Source organism: Cervus elaphus, chromosome 24 (assembly GCF_910594005.1).
Source record: "Cervus elaphus chromosome 24, mCerEla1.1, whole genome shotgun sequence".
NCBI classification, from domain to species: Eukaryota; Metazoa; Chordata; class Mammalia; order Artiodactyla; family Cervidae; genus Cervus; species Cervus elaphus.
In genome coordinates this window covers 65,862,646-65,885,929 of record NC_057838.1, presented here as the reverse complement: position 1 = coordinate 65,885,929, position 23,284 = coordinate 65,862,646, and the positions used below count along the sequence as shown (strand labels likewise).

The 23,284-nt window shown below is 50.8% G+C and overlaps 1 protein-coding gene across 1 annotated transcript in view; it reads right to left on the bottom strand.

Moving 5' to 3' along the window:
• SLC6A11 (solute carrier family 6 member 11) overlaps window positions 1-23,284 on the bottom strand; it is a 126,170-nt gene that overhangs the window by 22,521 nt on the left and 80,365 nt on the right. The window contains exons 7-8 of the mRNA XM_043886736.1: window positions 8,823-8,926; window positions 581-705 (exon numbers count right to left, since the gene is read on the bottom strand). Of these exons, the coding sequence (XP_043742671.1) occupies window positions 581-705; window positions 8,823-8,926 (229 nt within the window). The remainder of the gene's footprint in view (window positions 1-580; window positions 706-8,822; window positions 8,927-23,284) is intronic.

Sequence of the window (23,284 nt, the reverse complement as noted above, 5' to 3'; positions counted from 1 at the left end):
ACCTGTGGTGTGTTTGATACAAACACGTGTCATTTTACATGAAGAATGTCACACTCATGGTGAGTCTACACATAGAATGAAGAAAGGGAAAGGGGTCCTTCCAGCAGAGGGAGAACAGTATGTGCAAAAGCCCTGGGGTGGGAGGGAGGGGGCAACCACAGACGTGAAAGCAGACCTCAGTGTGGTGGGGCGGAGTGAGCCCGGGGAGGGGGGGGGTGGCGAGGTGGGTGGTGAGACCACAGGAGCTGGGCAGTGCAGGGCCTTGGGGGCCACACTGAGAGGTCAGCCCTGCGAGAAGCCAAAACAGACTGTCCCCCAGGGGAGGACATGGTCAGGTTTGCATTTCAAAAAAGAATCACTCTGCAGGAGAGTGACGCATGGAATGCAAGGGACAATGGTGGAGGCAGGGAGGCCAGTGGAGGCTCCCGTGGTTCTCGAGGTGACAGGGATGGTGCTCTGGGCTGGCGGTTTCCCCTGCAGGAGCCTGGTCTGTGGCTGGACAGGGGGCCCCCTCCTGAGACCCAAGCCCAGGAGAAGCGAGCTGAGGAGGAAGACCATGGTTCCACTTTGGCAAACTCACCTGACTCTGCCACCTCGGCGATGGGCACCCCCTGCTCGTATGCCATGAAGCCCAGGACTGAGAAGATGGCAAACCCGGCCACGAAGCTGGTGCCGCTGTTCAAGCAACAGAGCATGATGCAGTCCCTGGCGGGGGAAGCGGGAGAGGGGCTCGGGTCAGAACCCGGCGGGGGGAACCGGTGCAGCGCTGGAACGTTCTGTCTGAGCGCCAAGGAGGCCCTCGGGGTTCAGAAAGGGGAGGGGGCTGGCCCACAGTCACACAGCTTCTCCTGCACTTTTCTAGAAGGTGAGGTCAGTCGCAGACTGGAAGCACGGAGAGGGGGTGGGAAGGAAGGGAGGCTGGCAAGTGGGAAAACGCACACCAGGGAGGAAAGACTTGGAGACAAACCAATGCTTCTCCAAACTCCTGGCAGGAGAGAAAACCAAGGGAAGTGAGAGAGGATTGATTTTCTGGGAGCTCAAAGCATGAAGATATCAACCTCTGAAAGAAAGGGCTGTTTCCCATCCAGCACAGAGGCCTCAGGAGAGATACCCCTCCTGGCCCAGCATCTCCCAGACCTCACACAAGCCTCCACTCTGATGCTGCAAGGAGCAGACGCTCCCAGGCCAGACCCTTCATGGAGTCGGGGGGAGGCCCTCACCAGGGCAGAGACTGCCCCCTGCTCTTGGCCAGGGTTCACAGCAAAGAAGCACCAGCATAAAGCCGTGACACAGGAGATTCCAGACTACAGACGACGGGGCTCCACCAAGAGGAAGAAGACGGAGCCATGCCTCCCGGCCCCTCCAACTTGGGGCTGTGCACCCTCATGCAGGCGGGTCAGGGGATCAGACTCTCGGACCTCGGCCACCACAGAGCATGCACGTGGGAGTCGGGTTTACAATACCCGCTTCACTTTAAAGGGAGGGGCCGGGGTGGTCTGTCCAGTGTCCTCCCTGGAGCAGGACCAGCCCGGAGCATCCCCACCAAGACCCTAGCCAGCAGGCCACCCACCTTGCTCCATGGCGCTTCGCTTCTCGGATGGCTCCTGCCGCTCACAGTGTAAGAACTTCCTCATGCTCTGTTTGACCCAAATCCACCTTCTCTGGGAAGTGTTAGTTCTAACCTCCCCAACAGCCTGAAGACCTGAAGATAGAGGCCCTATGCCTCCTTGAGGTTTTAGCTCACTCAGTGAAACCCCCCAGTTCCCTTACCAGTGATCCTGTCTGTGATCTGAAATTCAGTCCAGCTTGTCCCTCTTCAAGAGTGTCACATCCAGGACTGAGCACTAGACTCAAGGACAGAGCAGGACTCTCACCTCCTCTTCTCCTGACACCGTACTTTTTGTAATGCAATCAAAGGTTACACTGATGCTGGTGACTGTGACCCCCAGTTGCCTTGCATTGACCCTGGGAATCAAGGGCATGGTGGGATGAGCATTAGACTGGGGTTCCAATTCTCCCGGCAATATCTTCTCTCTGGGCCTGCTCTCACTGGATAGATGACAAGGTGGCTTGGATAAGAGGGTTTCTTGGGCCTTGTGATCAATTAAGTCATTTTCCAGCAAGTAGTCACTTCCACACATTCCTCCCTGGGATGGAGTATATTTCCCGGCCCCACTGACTGAGGGCTTACCCACGTGACTTGCTTTGACCAATGAGATAGCAATAGATGTGACATAAACAGAGGGTTGAGATCCACCTGTGCAGTTGGTCTTGTCCTCACTCCTTCTGTGATTTGCCATGAGAAGCACTTTCCCAGGGTAGCTCCTATCTCTGCAGCCTGGACCCCAGAATGTACACATGGCATGGGCTTGAGCCTTGCCTGGACCCTGGAGCCAAACCTGTCCAACCTACAGCCTGAAAGACAGAGTTCCCAACTGACCAACAGATGTATGAGCAATAAAAGCAAATGCTGTGGCTGTGGTGGTTAGCTACTGCGTTCTGGGATGCTTGTTACACAGCATTCTTGCAGCAGTGACTGACTGATGCAGGTCTTTTTTACAGAACTCTTCAGGCACTGTGGACAGAGACTGGGCTACCAAGCCTGGAGACTTTATCTGCAGGCCTGATCACCTTCTGGGTTTCCCACGTGGCGCTAGTCATGAAGAACCCGCCTGCCAGTGCAGGAGACATAAGAGACACAGGTTTGATCCCTGACTTGCAATGATCCCCTGGATAAGGGCATGGTTACCCACTCCAGTATTCTTGCCTGGAGAATCCCATGGACAGAGGAGCTTGGTGGGCAACAGTCCATAGGGTCGCAAAGAGTTGGACATGACTACAGCAACTTAGCATGCACGATCGCCTCCACTCTGAGGGAGACTCAGCTTAGCCCAGGAGGGCAAAGTTATTCCTAAGTCTGAGCTAAATCTGTCCTGCATGCCTGTTTCTGGCCCCCGGAAACGGTGCAGAACGAGGCAGCACTGGTGAGGAAAGTGTTTTCTTCACAATCTCTCCGTGCTGGGATTCTTCTGTGTTTTTGGACCTGCAGTGTTGAGCACTATCACTGAATCCCGAGGTCCAGGGAGGACAGACACATACTCAGGCTCTCTGTCATCTGCTGGTGAAGTTGGAAAAGACCCTGATGCTGGGAAAGATTGAAAGCAAAAGGAGAAGAGGGTGGCAGGGGGTGAGATGGTAAGATAGCATCATTGACTCAATGGACATGAATTTGAGCAAACTCCGGGAGACAGTGGAGGACAGAGGAGCCTGGCGTACTGCAGTCCATGGGGTCTCAAAGAGTTGGACATGACTTAGAGACTCAACAACAACACTGAAGTTGGGATGTGATTCCAGTTGTCTCAGACACCAAAGCCCACTTTTTTCCTAGGAGCTACACAGTGCTCCTAAGAAACAGTGCCCCCTAAGAATTCAGACTTCTAAATCCCGACTTTTGGAAAATAACCTTTGGGTATTCATGTGGTTGTTGGAAACAAGTGCCCCTTACTGCAAGGTCCCCACCTTCCCTCAGAGCCCACCCCCCTCAGTGCCTTCCTGACCACAGAGGGTGACAGGCTCTGAGCAGACACAAGGTCCCTTCCAGGCCTGTTCCCCTGCACCCCATCCTCAGAGCACCCCCACCTACAAGCAGAGAGCCTAGTGGCCTGTGTTCTGAAGTGAGGATTTTCCCCGTCTGGTTTGCTCCATTTGCAGCCCTCTAATTCCTTCCCCACAGGGCACCTTCTAGGTGAAAAGCTACATAACACGCACTTTGAAGTTGGCAGGAGCTGAGCTGGGCTTTGAAGACCTCCAGAAGCTATTATGCTGTCGGAAGAGGGTATTAATTTACTCCCTCTGAGTCAGGAAGATCCGTTCACGGAACAATTTGGAAATGGAAATAAAAGGAGCCCTCAGACTTTTGCGATGTCACTTAGGGGATTTGTTTTCTTCTGCTGATGGGAAGGGGAAAAAAACCTGCCTGTTGGATGAGGGAGCTGAAGGGGTCTGGGGCGGTCAGCATATTTCACCCATGTGCTCGGCGGGGAAGAAAGCTGCCACTGTCTCAGACACAGCCTGATGACACGCAGTCTTGGCCAAATCCTTGCTGATTTCAGTAGCTGGGAAAGAGGTGGCCAGGCCTGGGAGTGAGGAATGAGGGTGCAGGAGCCAGAAAGGCTCAGGTTCAAAGCCACACTGCATCGAGCCTCAGTGTCCTCATCTGCATAGTGGCAAGGCTCTTTCCTCACTCCCTTCCACTTCGGCCAGCGCTCTCCTAGGCTGGAGAGATGGTGATGAACAAGAGGACTCAGACTGCGTCCTCATGGAGCTGAAGGCTGAGCAGGAGGTGACCTAGAGACCTCTGCCACGCGCGGCACACAACACGGGCAGGCTGTGTCAGCACAGACGGATGCGGATGGCATCTCTCTCCAGCATCCCAAGGGGGTCACCCTCGACCTGGACCAGAGGCCTGCCTGTGCTCTCCTTGTGCCCACGCCTTTCTCTTCTTACCCCTGGTTCTATCCGTCTCACGGCTGACAGGGCTCTTCTTCTCACAGCCCAGATCTGCCTCCCGTGAACACCTTGAAGGACCAGAGAGTCCACCTCACAACCTGGCCTGACTTCCCACCTCTCTAGCATCCTCTGTCCAGTGGTCCCCAGTGACCTCTCTGCCCAACAGCCCAGGGACTCAAGAGAGCTCGCTGGCTTCCCCTGTGGCCTTTCCTCCAGCATGTGGGATCTGCCCTCTTTCTTTGCTTCACTTTCACCAAATTGCAACCTCTATAGACTGGAGCTGTACCTCTCACGGGAGCGATTGGGGGTCTCATGAACTTAGTGACACATAGAGCACATGGTTAGCTTAACACGTGGGTGAGTAAAGCCATCACAGAGTCAGCTTTCAGAGAAGTTGTGGTGGAGTGCTGGGACGGAGGTTAGGAGACCATGGCAGAGTCCAGGTCCACCACACCTAGCTGGGGTGGGGGAGGGACCATATCCATGAGCTTCAGTTTCCCTTCCCTTGAAGATCGGGATAACAGGAGAGGGACTTCATCACTGACCAAAGTCCTCAGAAACGAGGCTCCCACTTGAGCCTCACAACAACCGAATGATGTGGCTATATCACATCCAAGGTCCCATCCCACCACCACACATTGACATGGCTTCTCTCACTGTACCCTCACCTACATCGAGGGTTCATTTTCAGATCACAGCTCATTTGCTGGTGAAGGAAAATGAGCTGATTATTTTAAGAGCGTGTTACTGATCTTTTTCTTGGTGTTTTAGGATTTTTCATTTAGATCTGTTTCTATTCTTTACATTAGTAGGGACACTAACCCTTTTGAGTATCACATTACATGTTAATTGATTTTTGAGTATCATGTTACATGTTAACTGACTTAAATTGAAGACAGTAGGGAAAACTACTAGACCGTTCAGTTATGACCTAAGTCCCTTATGATTATACACTGGAAGTAACAAACAGATTCAAGGGATTAGATCTGAAAGACAGAGTGCCTGAAAAACCATGTACAGAGGTTCATAATGTTGTACAGGAGGTGGTGATCAAAACCATTCCTAAGAAAAAGAAACGCAAAAAAGGCAAAATGGTTGTAAAGAGGCCTTACAAATAGCTGAGAAAAGAAGAGAAGCAAAAGGCCAAGGAGAAAAATAAAGATATACCCATTTGAATGCAGAGTTCCAAAGAATAGCAATGAAACCTAATAGAAGCAGATGATATTAAGAAGTGATGGAAACAATACACAGAACTATACAAAAAAGATCTTAATGACCCAGATAACCACGATGAGGGATGAGGGAGCAAACCAGACGGTGTGATCACTCACCTAGAGCCAGACATCCTGGAGTGCAAAGTCAAGTGGGCCTTAGAAGGCATCACTACAAACAAAGCTAGTGGAGGTGATGGAATTCCAGCTGCACTACGTCAAATCCTAAAAGATGCTGTTAAAGTGCTGCACTCAATATGCCAGCAAACTTGGAAAACTCAGCAGTGGCCACAGGACTGGAAAAGGTCAGTTTTCATTCCAATCTCAAAGAAAAGCAATGCCAAAAAATGTTCAAACTACCTCACAATTGCACTCATCTCACATGCTAGCAAAGCAATGCTCAAAATTCTCCAAGCAAGGCTCCAACAGTATGTGAACCAAGAACTTCCAGATGTTCAAGCTGGATTTAGAAATGGCAGAGGAACCAGAGATCAAATTGCCAACATCCATTCGATCTTCAAAAAGGCAAGAGGATTCCAGAAGAATATCTACATCTGCTTCATTGACTACACCAAAGCCTTTGACTGTGTGGATCAAAACAAACTGGAAAATTCTTAAAGAGATGGGAATACCAGACTGCCTGACCTGCCTCCTGAGAAACCTGTATACAGGTCAGGAAGTAACAGTTAGAACCAGACATGGAACAACTGACTGGTTCCAAATAGGGAAAGGAGTACGTCAAGGCTGTATATTGTCACCTTGCTTATTTAACTTATATGCAGAGTACATCATGTGAAATGCCAGGCTGGAAGAAGCACAAGCTGGCATCAAGACTGCCAGGAGAAATATCAATAACCTCAGATATACAGATGACACCACCCTTATGACAGAAAGCAAAGAGGAACTAAAGAGCCTCTTGATGAAAGGGAAAGAGAAGTGTGAAAAAAAAATGGCTTAAAACTCAACATGCAGAAAACTAAGATCATGGCATATCCAGTCCCATCACTTCATGGCAAATAGATGGGAAACAATGGAAACAGTGACAGACTTTATTTTCTTGGGCTCCAAAATCACTGCAGGTAGTAACTGCAGCCATGAAATTAAAAGATGCTTGCTCCTTGGAAGAAAAGCTACAACAAACCTAGACAGCATATTAAAAAGCAGAGACAGAACTTTGCCAACAAAGGTCTGTCTAATCAAAGCTATGTTCCAATAGTCATGTATGGGTGTGAGAGTTGGACTATAAAGAAAGCTGAGCGCTGAAGAATTGATGCTTTTGAACTGTGGTGTTGGAGAAGACTCTTGAGAGTCCAGTCAATCCTAAAGGAAATCAGTCCTGAATATTCATTGGAAGGACTGATGCTGAAGCTGAAGCTCCAGTACTCTGGCCACCTGATGAGAAGAACCAACTCATTGGAAAAGATCCTGATGCTGGGAAAGACTGAAGGCAGGAGGAGAAGGGGATGACAGAAGATGAGATAGTTGGATGGCATCACTTGATGCCATCAGTGATGACTTGATGGAACATGAGTTTGAGCAAGCTCCGGGAGTTGGCAATGGACAGGGAAGCCTGGTGTGCTGCAGTCCATGGGGTCGCAAAGAGTCGGCCACAACTGAGCGACTGAACTGAACTGAATTACATGTTATTATGTCCTTTAACTTTGTAGATGATTTTCATATTTTGTTTGGAGATGTTAGGCAGAATGTATATAGATAACATTTGTATTAATGTGACTTTTTAAGGATTATAAAATCTATATGTACTCAAGAGTAAAGACAAGACAAAACATTTAAACTGTATGGGAAAGTACAGGTAGACAAAGCCCATCATTCCATCTCAATGCTTCTCTTCAGAGGTAGCTCTTTAATAGTTTCTTGTGTCTTTCTAGAAATTTTGAAGTTCTAGATATTTATGTGAATTACTCTGTCACTTCCCTTCCTGACCTAATCATTTTGGGTGTTTCCATATCTTTCTCATTATGAAAACAGTATTTTAGTCCTCTTTTTAGGATGGTTTCCTTTTTTAAAAAAGTATTTAACTCTTTAGTTTTCCTGCACTTACTATGGTGCATATGTGGGGCAAAGAATTAGGCTCCGTCCTAACTATTTCTACAAAAATACTTATCCTAGCTCAGAAACATTTGCTGAAAAACCCTTCCTTTTTCAGTGAATCTGTGTTGAGGGACAGTATCATTGCCATGAGTCCACGACTTTCCACATTACAATGAGGAGCTCTTGATCTTGGGGGCAGAGATGTGCCATCTGCCCAGCCCTGAATATTCACCATCTGTGTCTGTGACAGGCATGGAGTCAGAGGTGCAGAGACCTCAGCAAACAAGCCACTGGCCTATGGTTAGAGACCAATGTGCCAAGTTCACTTCTGCCAGACACTTTTGGCTGACCTTGGGCAAATCCCTGGACTTCTGTGGTCTCAGCCTCAGGGCAGAATCCAGGCTGCAGGCAGGAGGACCAGGCAGCCAGGGTCACACAGCCCCAGGCTCACCCCCAGCGTGGGTCCCCTCTCCACACTGGGTGCAGCGGTTGCAGGAGGCTGGGGGTGGGGAGGGAGGTCCATTAACAAAGGGGCAGCAGGGCACTGGGCACTCCAGGTCAGACTGGACAGGACCCTACAGTCAAGCGAGAGGAAGCAGGAAAGAAATTCCTGACCAGAAGGCAGAATAAGGCCCTCCATGTCGGAAGACCTGGGTTCAACTAGCTGTGTGCCCTTGGTGTGACCTTGGACCAATCCCTTATCTGCCCTGGGATAAAACTGTGCTGGAGAAGGTGGGATGGAGGCCTGAATACAATTCCTGGCGTGGACTCCCCCCGAAGCCTGGAACTTGCTCTGATCATGTCTGCTATTCTCTGAGCTCCTCTGGTGGACCACTCTTAGACCCTGGGCTGGGAGAGGCTGTCAGATCGCCCAGGGTCCTCCCCTGTCCCACCTGGATGGTTGGCACCCTGCCTCTTCTCCTCTGACAGGCCTGTTTCCCTCACCCAGCCTTGCAAGGTTGGGGGGAGATGTCAAGGAACTAGCCAGACAGCATGCAGGGCTCCCAGGTTCGGTGGAGAGCGGACAGGCAGGGCTGGGGACATGCTCACCTGTAGCAGTTGTTGTTATAATTGTTATAACTTCCCAGAGCGGTCAGACAACCCAGGCAGATGGCATAGGAGAAGAAGATTTGCGTCCCAGCATCTACCCAGACCTGGAGGAGGGCACAAAGAAGTTGGCAGAGAGAGAAGTCAGATGCACGGCCAGGGGGTAGGGAGGCGGGGTGGCCCCGTTCTCTGAAATCCCCCGCCCACGCTCAACCCCCACGAAAGACTCCAAAAAGGGACAATCAAATGTCCTCATCTCAGGAACATGGTTTTTAGAAATTCTATTCTCAGGATGATTAAATATAAATGTCCTTAATTAAATCCAGAAATTTCTGGAGGTTTTAGACAGTAGTTCACCAAGCAGCAAGAATTTGGGTCTTTAGGACCCTGTTCCAGCTCTGTGAGCTTGGAAAAGTTACTTAACCTCTCTGAGGCTTAGTCCTGCTACCAGCAAAGCGGGGAATAAACTTCCCTCTCAGGACTACTGAAGCCAAGAGTCATTTTTCTTCTGATGGCTGAGATCATCATGAGAAAAGCTCTCTTGGGTGTCTTTGAACTCACAGAGTTGTACAGTGTCTAGTGGGGGTGGGGGGCATTCACCAAGGGGACCAGTTACAATGAAGCCCCCAGTCTTCCTACAGGTCTGGAGGCTTCTCCCACTCTGCCCCATGCACTCAGTCAGAGGACAGTGAAGGGACAAGAAAGGGGGTAGGCACTACTTCTTGATCACTTTTCCAAAGAGCTGTTACTCAGGGGCTTCCTGTGTGGTACATGTGGAAATTCTTTTCTCAGTCTCCAAGTGTCCCTCTGACAGAACAGCCAGGGATGGTGTGACACACGCAAGAGGAATCACGGTAATTTGTCTAACACTCCTTTGGGCTCTCTTTGAGCTCCGCTCTAGAAGTCATCAAAGAAATGCCACAGCTCGAACCCAAATGCAGCTGGTGAGACTGATGCTTGAGAATCCGGTGTCATCTAGAGAACAGGTTTGATACCAATTCAAATACTAGCAAACATTTGCTAAGCATGTACCACGTGCCAGGGACTGCTGTGAACCCTGTATGCGTTACTACACTTGAATATTCACACCAACACCACGCAGGAGGTGCTACTATTAGCTCCCTTCTACAACTGAGGAACAGAGCAGTTGAGTAACTTGCTCAAGATCACAAAGCTGGGAGTGGCAGAAACAAGTCCAAGGAGACCTGCCTCTAGAGAAGCACGCTTCAACAGTCCCGGAATTCCAGAAGTCTTCAGCTGTAACCTCCCACCCAACACAGGACGCTCTTCTGGTACTTCTGACAGAACAGTCTCTGCTTGATTACTGCCAGTGACAGGGAGCTCACTATCTTTTGACACAGCCCTTTTCCTCCTCAGAGAATTCTGACCATTAGCACATTTCTTAAAATGAGAGAAAATCTACCTTTTGAGTTCCTAACTCTGGGGCCACCCAGGCCATATCTCCCTTTCCCATATGGCATCATTTTACAGATTTGAAGACCCCTCTAGAACACTCCCTTTTCCAGGCAAATTATCACTATTTCCTCTTTTCTGGGGATTTGATTACACAGCCCACGTTACTTTACCCTGGATTTGCTTGCTTGTTAAATCATTCAATAAATACTTATAATGAGCAAAGTTCACAATGCTGTCTCTTGACCTAAAAAGTGCATACATTTTTTTCCCCCTCTAACACACAGCTTTTGGGTTTAGTGTTTTTGGAGCTAAATGAGGAACTTAGGGAAAGCTATTTCTCGAAGTGTGTGTGTGTGTGTGAGTGAGTTGGGTGGTGCAGGGGAGGATGCTAGCAGATCATAGTAGACTGAGAAATGGTGAGGGGGAAACAGGAAGAAGAACTATTAAAACTGTTTTTTAAGAAAGGGGAGTTGGGAGATGGGATAATCACGATAGTAAATAAATTTAGGGAAGATTTTTTCCAAATGGTAGAAACTTGAGGATATTTAAATGTTTCAACAACACAGGGTAGGGAAAAAGTGTTAAAAAAGATTTGAGAGAGAAATGGGTGTATTTTAAAGTCCTCCTTCTCTGCCTCAGTCTCCCCACTTGCCACCTCAGTGGATTCCCTTTTCTCCTTGGTAAGGCCAGTAAATGTTATGGAGAAGCAAAAGACAGGTTTGCTGCTGAACTGGGAAACAAAATCAGATCCCAGGAGCATGGTGTGAGGATGTTTAGCACTCAACCAAGCACTGTTTCTATAGCCTCTGTAGGACTTCCCTGGTGGTCCAGGGGTTAAGACTCCGTGCTTCTCTATTTACAATAGCTAGGACATGGAAGAAACCTAGACGTCAATCAACAGATGAATGGATAAAGAGGGATACATACATACAACGTGGTACATACAATGTAATATTACTCTGCCACGAAAAGGAACGCACTTGAGTCAGTTCTAATGAGGTGGATGAACCTAGAGCCTCATTATAAATCAGAAAGAGAAAAACAAATATTGTATATCAACACATATATATGGAATCTAGAAAGATGGTACTTATGAACCTATTTGCAGGAGACGGCAATAGTGACACAGCCATAGAGAACGAACTTGTGGACACAGTCGGGGAAGGAGAGGGTGGGACAAACGGACAGAGTAGCATGGAAACATACACATTACCATATGTAAAATAGCTAGCCAGGGAGAATTTGCTGCAAGATGCAGGGAGCTCAAGCCTGGAGCTCTGTGACAACCTAAAGGGGTGGGATGGGGTGGGAGGAGGGAGGGAGGTTCAGGAGGAAGGGGACGCATGTATACCTGTGGCTGATTCATACTGATGCATGGCAGAAACCAACACAATATTGTAAAGCAATTATCTTCCAATTAAAAAAAAAAAAAAAGACTCCATGCTTCCAATGCAGGGGCTGTGGGTTTGATTCCTGGTCAGGAAACTAAGATCCTCAATGTTGCCCAGCATGGCCAAAATTTTTTTAATTAAATTAATTAATTAATTAAAGCCTCTGCAAACCCATGTACCTCTCCCCAGACTCTTCACTGAACACACACACCAGACTGTGAGAAGCCTCCAGACCTTCATCACCACTGGGCCCCAACGACAAATGGTTCCCCCTCCCCACGTGGTAAATAAACCCTCTGTGAGTTCAAAAATACCCAAGAGAGCTTTCCATCCTCATGTCCCAAATATCTCAAACCACGATGTTCCCCTGCAGGGGATTTTTCTTGCAGTTTGCTCTTTGAGCGCAGCACCCAGAAACAGGCATCTGCTTTCTTTCCCACCCACCCAGCATCCGTCTTACCCTTTCAGGTACCAGAACCCCAATATTACTTTGAGAAACCATCTCTTCCCCACCCAGGCCTGGCCAATCAAAGCACTTCTCCTGGCTACGGTGAGTGGCTCGGGGATGAGTCTATGATGCTAACCAAGATGCAGCTCCAATACTTCGGCCACTTTATGCCAAGAGCTGATTCGTTGGAAAAGACCCTGATGCTGAGAAAGACTGAGGGCAGGAGGAGAAGGGGGCAACAGAGGATGAGATGGTTGGATGGCATCACCGACTCACTGGACGTGAGTTTGAACAAACTCCGGGGGATAGTGAAGGACAGGGAAGCCTCATGTGCTGCAGTCCGTAGGGTCACTAACCGTCAGACACGACTGAGCCACTGAACAGCAAGCCAAGGAAACTCAATCCTGGGACTTTTAGTGGAGCCACGGCAAATGGAACACATTGTTTTTTCCTAGAGGGAGGCTGGAGGTATAACATGGGGCAAATGGGTATATGGATAGACTAGACTTTTATAATCTCCTTGGTGGCTCAGACAGTAAAGAGTCTGCCTTCAGTGTAGGAGACCTGGGTTCGATCTCTGGTTCAGCAAGATCCCTGGAAAAGGGAATGGTGACCCAGTTCAGTATTCTTGCCTGGGAAATCCCATGGACAGAGGAGCCTGGAGGGCTACAGTCCATGGGTTCACAAAAAGTTGGACACGACTAAGCCACTAACAAACACATAGTCTAGACGAAGCATCAAATGAGTTGTTTAGGAGACAGGTAGAAAGTCCAGGGCTTACTACTTCCCTAGAGACACAGATTTGCAAGTCATCAGCATTTTAGTACTAACTTAACCTCTCCCTGACTCCAGATTCAAGACCTTCTCTACCGGCCTTTTCTCTTCTCCACATTTGGAAAATGAGTGTTGATGCAACTTTACTGCTGAGATACACGCTCAGATCTTGCAGAGCCTGGGAAGCTTCAGGATTAGATTTCTTGAAAAAGTCTTCTGAACACGCATGGTATGGCTTCATATGACTCCACACATTGGATGCCTTAGCAGATGGGCATACCTGACACATGTCTATATTCTCAATCCTGTGAAAATGCAACAGGGTTCCAACTGTTGGCCTCTCTGCACCCCTTGTCTGGGAAGGAATGAATGAACTCATTGCGGAGGCCACTATTTTTGTGAAGACAATTACTGCTAGGCTGGGCTGAAATAAACAAGCCCCCAAATCTCAATGGCTTAGCACAGTGGAGGCTTACTTCCCATTCACACAGAACCCACTGAAGATTGTGAAGGGGCTCTTCCACCCAATAGCAGGGATGCAAGCCCTCTTATCTATGATGATACCTCTGCATCAGCACAGCCTCTGAGGCAGAGGAAAAGGGAACCTGAGCTTTGCTCAGGAAGTTTTTAGAGCCAGACTTAGGGAATTACTTATACCACGTTTGCCCACTCACCCCTGACCAGAACCAAGTCCTGTGATCTCAACCTAAAGCTGAGGAAATCTGGGAAAGTCTCTTTCCATTTCACTCAGGAAGAGGAAGAACAGCTGGTTGGTGAGCACAAAGCATTCTCTCCGCTACAGGCGTTGAACCAAGTCTTCTTCATCTAAGCCGACTCCTTCTTCAACCAGTAATTCCACAAACACCCACAGATCAAACCAGATTGTAGTGGCCACTGCGATGATCTGACAGAAGGGGCCAAGTGAGGCTAACAGAACAGGCCAACAGGACATTCACGAACCTTCGACCAGTTTGGTGATGCCTTAGGAAGTGGGAATCCTGAGTGATCATTTGTTGAAAACCTACTGTGCATGCGAGGCTCTCAGAGGACAATCTCATAATTTGCATAACCATCCCACTAGGGGGTACTGTTATCTCCATTTTTAGAGAAGAGGAAATGGACCCATAGATGGTCAAACAGCTAATGAGGGACAGGGTCAGGTTTGAACCCAAGGTGTCCTGGCTCCACATTTTGAAGAGAGAAGCCAGGGCGCTCTGGCGTGCTGGGCAGGCCTGGACCCTCGGCAGGGGCTCACACAGCTCTGTGGCTGTGAGGTCAACAGGACAGAGGCAGCGTCTCCCCCCTGAAAGGAAGACCAGGTCACCGGGCCCCGCTGACCAGCATCTCCCAGGATGCGACAAAGGGACAGTTCGGTGGAGAAAGGGCTTCCGAGCTCTTGACACAATCTGAAGGGGAAATAGTCTCCACTGAACAAACAAACCCTAAGGAAGCTGGGTCAGCGGCTGAGAACCGGATCAGTCCCCATGATCTGCGGCAGTGAATAGGGGGCGTTCTGGCCGTGTAGCTGGGGGCGGTCTGCATTCAGAGGTCTGGAGAACAAATTTGCATGGGAACCCCGGGGGCAGGGCCCCTTTGGAAGAGAGGTGGTCCCGCCTCCTAGCTCTGGGGCAACCAGTTCAGAACAACTGATTCCAATGAGCCCTGGTGCATAGCAGGTGCCGAGAACAACAGACTGGGGTGTAAGCTTCCCTTCCCACTGGACCAGCAGGGCCCAGCTGGGAGAAGCAAGGAAGGATGAACGGACGAGGACACGATCTCCTCTATCAAGATCAGGAGGTACACTGTCAAGCTGGGTGTTTAGTTCCTGCTGCCTGGTCCCCATGGACCGCACTCTATGGTGTACAAGGTACCGTCCGCATCCTGAGACCTGCCCGCTGCCCCGGGGAGGGCGTCATCACAGCCAGGTTAGAGACCGCTGTGTGTGGGGGAACATGCCTGCCCCCTCTTACCTTCTCACCCTGACCTTTACATGTATCAACAGAGTGTCTAATCTCCTAGAAGTCTAGGGGGAACGCTTCACGTCTTTCTCTCACCTCTTGGAGAGAAGAAACCTCCCGACTGGGGAGACGGAGAGAGGGTCATGGTGCGTGTGTGGTGAGCCCCTCCCTTTTTCTCTCAAGCACAGACGATTCAATGAGATTTGTCGTGCTCAGTTGCTGAGTCATGTCTGATTCTTTGTGACCCCATGGACTGTAGCCTGCCAGACTCCTCCATCCATGGGATTCTCCAGGCAGGAATACTGGAGTGGGTTGCCATTTCCTCCTCCAGGGGTTCTTCCGAATCAGGGATGGATCCCATGTCTCCTGCATTGTAGGCGGGTTCTTTACTCAATGAGCCATCAGGGAAGCCCCTCAGTACGATGTGTGTGGAACAAATACTCAGCACACAGCCTGGCTCTCAGAGAGCTCTCAGAAACTCAGCTGCGAGCTCCGAGAGACAGCAGGTTGCTTAGTCGATGTTCATCCCTTCTAAGGATCCACCAGTCCTCACAGATCTGGAGAGAAGAGCCTCTCTTCCCTTTTCTCCCCGCAGTACACAAGACGGGGTGTCCACTATGTGCCAGGCGAAGTCCCAGGAGCTCCTGCCCTCCCTTCTCTTACAAAGGTGGGCAGGTACTCCGGAACGCATCATCCAGTGGAGAGGGGAGCGTGAAGGATGGCGTGAGGTGGGGCATGGACGCAGAGGGCAGCAGGGGCCAGGGCTCTGCTCCGTCAGGGGAGCTGGAAGGGGATGGGAACTGCAGACGTGACTTGCTGCCGTGAATAAGGCAGCGCAGGCTGCAGACAGAAGCTCTCCCAGTAACCTGCTTTCATGTCTACGAACAGCCACCCGACCAGGCATAAGGGCAGCACTTCTGTCCGGGATCAAAGCCGGTGCCAGCAGGTGGGCCTGGCCTGTCCTTCCCTGCATCCTGGAGGAGGTGGTGCTTGTCACACTGATGCTCCGAGGTCTCTGAGAAACCCAGCAGTGACCCAACCTGCCAGGGAAGTGCCAGCGAGAGGAGCCAGAAATCAGGCATCAGCGTCACCTCCAGAAGCACCGAGACGTGCCAGGCAGGGGGTGGGGGTTCCTCACACTTCACAGGCACGAGACTCACCGCTGCTGTCGGGTGCAATGATCATCCCCCTTTTATGCATGAGAAAAAAACTAACATTTCTTGTCTATTTAGCCTTGGAGAGGCGGGGTACCAGGTCAGTCAGTTCAGTTCAGTCGCTCAGTCGTGTCGACTCTTTCTGACTCCATGGACTGCAGCACGCCAGGCCTCCCTGTCCATCACCAACTCCCGGAGCTTGCTCAAACTCACGTCCATCACATCGGTGATGCCATCCAACCATCTTGTCCTCTGTCGTCCCCTTCTCCTCCTGCCTTCAATCTTTCCCAGTATCCGGGTCTTTTCCAATGAGTCGATTCTTTGCATCAGGTGGCCACAGTATTGGAGTTTCAGCTTCAGCATCAGTCCTTCCAATGAATATTCAGGACTGATTTCCTTTAGGATTGACAGGTTGGATCTCCTTGCAGTTCAAGGGATTCTCAAGAGTCTTCTCCAATACCACAGTTCAAAAGCATCATACAACTCCCTTACTCTGCCTCTTCTTGGCGGTTAACACTTCTCCAATACACGTGCTATGAAAACAGGCTCCAGGGGCTTTCCCGCCACCCCAGCCCGCCCAGCGCCAGGCCAAGAAGGGGCGCAAACCACCAGACCCAATGACACAGGCGGCGTTTGGCTGTCCACGTTGCCAGGACAGAGCTCGGTGGCCGTCTTGGGCCCATGATGACCCACAGCCTTTTCTTTCTTTAACATTTCCTTATCAGACGGACAACCACACACAGACACACGAACACACACACACAACACAACTTCTGTAAATAAAGGCTTCCACTGAGGTGAAAACATACAGCCCGGCAGAAAAAGGCTGAAATTAAGCTCTTTCTCTGGGCTGTTCATGTGGGTAAATAGTCTCAAAAGATGAAAAGTAGGTTAGGAGAATAATACAACAGCTGTGTTTCCAGTGTGTACCTGACAACGAGCTTTGTAGGAGTGAATAATTACATGAAAATCACTTCCTTCCCACCTCTTTCGCAGCCCCCTCCGGGTTGCTAGGCGCCCTGTCTCCTCCGCTAGGCTAATGCCACACACAGATGCGGTGAATACAGCACGGCCACTGGGAGGGGAGGGAGTCCAGGACTGGGGAGGACTCGAGTGGCCCCTCCTCCGTGGATTCAATGCGGGAAGAGGGCTCCAGAGGGCTCGGGGAAGAGGATTCTGGATGTATTTAAATGCTAATGTGCTGGGCAGCCAGGCAGGTCCAACGGGAACAGTGGTGGGAAGGGGCAGAGGCTCTGGGCCTGGGAGCCCCACTGGAAACACGTTCGGTGGCCTCTGGCTCCAGGGCCAGCCCGTCCTCGGGCAGCCAGCCCTGCTGGCCGACTCAAGCCCAGCCAGACGCCCTGCCAGTGCAGTGTCACTGGGTTGAAGGTGGCTCCGTGGGCGGTGAGGGGAGCCTCGGGGTGTCACCTGACCCTGGCGGCCCCTTCGTGCAGAGCAGGCAGCGGGGTCACTGGGCCAGGCCTTTGCCCAGAGGCTGGACAGCCGCATCCTGGTCACAGAGTGTGGAGGGAGTGGACAAGCAGTTGCTGGCACGGGGCCGATGGCAACAACTTCTGTGCTTTCTATGGTAGAACCCTGGGGCTGGGCACGTCTACCCCTTAACCCACTGCATGAGGCAACTGAGCCCCAGTTTCGTTGTTGTTGAGTCGCTAGGTCGTGTCTAACTCTCTGTGACCCCAAGGACTATAGCTCGCCAGGCTCCTCTGCCCACGGGATTCTCCAGGCAAGAATACTGGAGTGGGATGCCAGGGCCTCCTCCAGGGGATCTTTTGAACCGAGTATCCTGCGTCTCCTGCACTGGCAGGCGGATTCGTTACCACTGAGGAACCTGGGAAGCTCTGAGCCCCACTTTACTATAGGGCTAAACAGAGGAGGTTTGGAGCAGTGGGCAGTTTGGGCAAGACCTGAAGACGACATGGTCTCAGCTCTGAACTGTTCCCAGGACTGTCCACCGGCCTTGGGGGCTACACTTTAGGGCAACGTCTTCTCCCCCCACAAAGTGTTCCTCTAAGAGACTGCTACTCTAGACAGGACACTCATCACGTAGGATGGTCCTGTTCATTGTAGGAGGTTCAGCATCGCTGGGTCCCACTCTCTAAACATCAGAGCTGCCCCATCAGAGAGGAACCAGAATTACACCTCCATGTATTTCTAAATGACCCCATGGTCCTGCCTCCTCCCTGGGAGAATCATGGAGGTGGGGGAGCCTGCAGAACCCAACGGCCTTCACTGGGCACACAAGGCCAGGGTCTTCTGGGCCAAACCGAGCTCTAACTGGCACATCTCCTGTGTCATCTGAGCAAGTGCTGAGAGGGAGATGAAGCCTTGTCATCTCCTGCCTTAACCACTGCTAAGAACCATGGAGCTGGTTCAGAGGCAGAGAGGCAGGAAGAGAAAGGGCTCACAAGGAGCCTCCAGGCCCTGGGAGAGCCAACCAGCGGCGTGTATACCCTAGTCTAGAGAAGGGACTTCTTCAGGAGGGAAACAAAAGAGCAAGCAACCTCGGTTGGTGGAGGCGTCTGCCCAGCGACAGAGCAGTCAATACACTTAATGACATAATCAAATTCATTGTTTTTTTTTTTTTGTCTGTCTCCCCGACACCAGAACAGAAGCACCAGAAGAGGAGGAAGTTTAGTTTTTTCACTGGTGTATTCCCAGGCCTCTTGTTTTTGCACAGGGTAAGCACTCAACAAATATGTACCGAATGCCACCGCTGTTTAGAGTCTCCAGTACACAGGAATGGAGAATTCAAGGCTTATGCAGAGTCCTAGCTGCCAGGCCAAGTGGAGAACATGTTAGACTAGGAGGGTCAGGAATAGGAGGGTCTGACTCCAGGTTATCCTGGAAGTTCCTATGTGTTTTCCCTAAGGCTCTTTCTTTCCTCCTGGCCTCAGTTTTCCAATCTTCAAAATAAGGAAACTGCAATGTAAGGAGACGATAAAGATATATGGCATGCAAATCCCACCCTTATGCCTGTTCAGGGCAGACACTGCTAATCAATCACAGGTTTAGGGTTATGGAGTGAGCTCCCTGTTGCGAGAGGTAATCAATACAGCAGAGTCAGGGAGGGAATTCTTGCACTGCACTGGAAGTTAGGGAAGAAGGTCTCTGAGGTTTTCTGCTTGTGAGAAACTTTATGATCACTGGGTCAGTTCCCATCAACATTTTCTGAGCATCATGTATCTGCCAGGCATGGCCAATACAGAGATAATTAAGAATGCTGATCCCCTGCTCACTGGCTTGCAATCTAGCATGTGTACATGGGAAAAGGAAGTCAGCCAGACACTGTCCCTGGTCATACAAATTCAGGCAGATCTGGCAGAATGCCAGCTCTGCTGGGTGACTTCAAGGTCACCCCTTGAGCCTCAGTTTATTTGTGGGTAAAATGGGGATGAGAACAGCTCCAAGCTGCTCTAACACGAATGGGTATGTGGAGAGTGCGTGCTGGCCTCTGGCTCACAGTAAACACCCATCCAGAGGAAAGGGCTGAGTGGCCACAGATGGCTCATGACTTCAGGCTTGAGAAGTATCTTTGAAGGGTTTGGGGGCTGAGCAGGTGTGTGTCCAGGGAGGGAAAGGAGAGGAAAGTCAGCTCTTCCTGGCCCAGTCAGGGGCTGGTCCAGAGGCCCGTGTCCTCCCCACCTGGTGTGAGAGCACCCCATCTCAGGGCAGGACACCCAGCCCTCTGGCAAAGGCTCAGAACTGCCCCAACCGGTGCCCCAACAGCCCCCTTCTCAGCCACACCTCCTTCCTCTCCCAGACCCACAGACACACCCCAGGGACTGCTGACCTCAGGACGCCCCTCTGTCTCCCTGGGGCCATGGCGTCCAGGCAGCACTGGAGCGAGAACAAAAAAGACACCCACTGAGGACACCGTGTGAGCCTCCGTGCCTCCCTGTGTGAACACTGCCTGGGGGTACAGACACCCGTGCTCCTGAAGAAGCTAGACGGTCGGTTCTCTTAATCACCTCCACTGCAGAGAGCCAGGCCCCCGAGCCTGGGCAGATTCCTTCTGTGCTGGGGGCTTACTTACTAAGCTGACTGCTCATCTCACTGGGTCCTGGCCACACTTTGAGCCAGGTGCTGTTTTTATCTCTACCTAAAGCCCAGGAAGGGCTTTCCTGATGGTTCAGTGGTAAAGAATCTGCCTGCCAAGCAGGAGACTCGGGTTCTATCCCTGGGCCCAGAAGATCCCCTGGAGAAGAAAATGGCAACCCACTCCAGTATGCTTGCCTAGAGAATCCCATGGACAGAGCAGCCTGGCGGGCTACAGTCCATGGGGTTGCAAAAGCTTCTGACACAGCTTGGTGACTAAACGACAGTAACAAAGACCCAGGGAGGCTACAGCAGTGGACCTGGGTCAGCCAGCAGGCAGGGGGACGGTCACGACTCAGACCTGTTGACCCCAAAGCCCCTCCCTTCAAGCTCCCTGAAGACTCTCACCATCTCAGCCACGAGGGAGCAGCCAGGGCGACCTGCCTGCTACCCAGCCTCTGCCCCTCCCAGGCCCACGTCCCCATGGATGCAGTCGTTGACATCTGGGGACCTGCCTTGTCCATGCACACATTTTCCTTTCAGCCCCCACCCCCACCCTGCGTCCTGGCCAATCTTTGTGGTCACGCGGCCATCCGCTCCACACCGCCTCTCCTCGGCTCATCTGAAGGGAGAGGTGATAGCTTTAAACAACACCAGGTCCTGGGGAAGCTGACTAACAGAGCAGCAAGCCCAGGGCACCCAAGAAGAACGCAGAAGCAGGTCTGAAGACTGGGTGAGCAGACGACCAGCAGTGTATGGCCAGCCACCCCCTCACCCACAAGCGCTGAGGCTGTCTTCCTGACCACACAAGGTCAAGGTCATGGAGGACAGGAAAATGGGAGGGATGGGTAACGTCACGTGTGGACTCACAGGAGACAAGACAGGTGGCCACAACACTCCCTCCCCACTGATGCTGCAGGACAGTGGCCTCAGCTCTGGGCAGAGCCCCGTGACGCAGGACTGTCCTCACTCCTCAGACCTCTCTCAGTGACATCCGGGCATCTGCTTGAGCAAGAAAACCCAGGATGACCAGGCTAAAAATAAATCAAGATATGAATGTTGAAGCGTTTAGGAGGGGAAGTGTGCCGATGTCTGCGACTTATTTTGAAATGAAAGAAAGTGTAAGTGTTAAGTCCCTCAGTCATGTCCGACTCTTTGCGGCCACTTGGACTGTAGCCCACCAGGCTCTTCTGTCTGTAGGATTCTCCAGGCAAGAATACTGGAGTGGGTGCTCATTCCCTTCTCCAGGGCATCTTCCTGACCCAGGGATTGAACCCAGGTCTCCCACAGTGCAGGCAGATTCTTTACCGTCTGAGCCACCAGGGAAACCCTTACTTTGAAATGTATACAAAGAAATAAAATGGATGGATGGACAGAAGTCTTGGGAAGATACTGGATGGAGCCAACATGGCAAAATGTCGAGGCAGAATCTAGGTGGTGGGTAAAGTGGGGGTGTTCCCTGTGCAGGTAGAACCAACAGGACGCCAGATGGGATGCTCTCAGCCCAGCAGTGGGGACTGGCAGGTTCACCGGGGAGATGGGTCCATAACCGCCAGGAGGACTGCGTCTGCGAGAAGACGTGTGCTCTGCGGCCAACACCGCGTGAGTACGACACTGGGGGTGAACTAAGGGAACCCCGGCCCTGCCTGCTGACCATCAAGAGCCAAAGCCAGTGTTCAGTCCCTGAACAGAAAACCTAAGAGGTTCCCGGGAGTCACAAGTCTCCTTGACCTCACCCCAAAGATTCAAAACACATCCACTGTGACTCATGGATTTATCTGTTGTTGTTCAGTTGCCAAGTCATGTCTGACTCATTGTGACCCCGTGGGCTGCAGGACACCAGGCTTCCCTGTCCCTCTTCATCTCTCAGAGTCTGCCCAAGTTCATGTCCGCTGGAACAGTGAGGCTGAAGCTCCAATACTTTGGCCACCTGATGCGAACAGCCAACTCATTGAAGAAGACCCTGATTCCGGGAAAGACTGAGGGCAGGAGGAAAAGAGGGTGACAGAGGATGAGGTGGTCGGATTTATCTGAGCAGGGCTCAAACCTCACTGTCAGCCATGATTCCTTTCTGGCTGAGGCAGAACAGGTTTCCAGGGTTCAGGAGAGGAGCAGGAGTGCTAACTAAGAAGGCACAAGGGCGAATTCCCCACCATCACTCTCTGCACGATTTCCCAGATACATTTGACACTGTCTCTGAGGCCTTCACGCAGAAGACCGTGTCTGTAATTTGCTGTCCTCATCTATCTTTCTTAGAGGATCTTTACGTATTGCTTCCCTTAGTGTCTTCTCTATGCTGTCACCTATTTTGAGGTATAAACAATGATCAAGGCAGCCCCTGCCCCAGGCTGCAGCCCAGCGCTAAGAAGATGAAGGCCTTCTACAGCAGGTGTTTAGTGAGCACCTACTGTGTGCTGGGCAGCATGGCAGCCCCCATGGGGGAGGTATGGTTGGATCAGATGTGGCCCGTGGTCAGCAAGGGTGGTCTTGGGTGGTGTATTTTAGAGTATCTCTCCAAGGATGTCAACTACTCTTGCTTAGAATGACATTCATCCAACCCTCTCTCCCCATTTATTCACAAGGCCTTGAAAATTCTTTTTTTTCAAATGATGGATTTATTTTTAAACATTTTATTTTGTATTGGAGTATAGCGGATTAACCAAGTTGTGATAGTTAAAGGTGGACAGCAAAGGGACTCAGCTATACATATACCTGTAGCCATTCTCCCCCAAACTCCCCTCCCGTCCAGGCTGTCACATAATATTGAACAGAGTTTCCTGGGCTGGCCTTGAGAACTCTTATTGTGCTATCATCTCTAACCTTGAAGACACGTGGGTGATTTATAACATAAACACAAATTCACATGCCCACAGATAAATCATCTCCCATCTTAGTCTCACTTTCACAGAGGATATTTTAAAGAGTAATTCCTGGGCTCTGACACCTTTTATTAATCACACACAAACAACCACTAATAGGAACTTTCTGTCAGCATGAAATAAGCCAGGAGAATGGGTCATAAGGGGAGAAAGAAAAGTCAAGGGTCACTGAACAGGAAAAGGTTTGAAAATCAGTGATTTTACTCGATGCCCTCATTTCATGACTGAGGAAACTCAGTACCAGGAAGGACAATAACCCTTCCCGGTCACTGATGGAGCTGGGTCCTTGATCCTGAGCCTGGAAGTTTCCCTCTAGGCAACACTGCCTCCGGTGGGCAGGAGAGGGAGGGAGAGGCACAAAGGAAGGAGCTGAGCCATGTGAGACATCT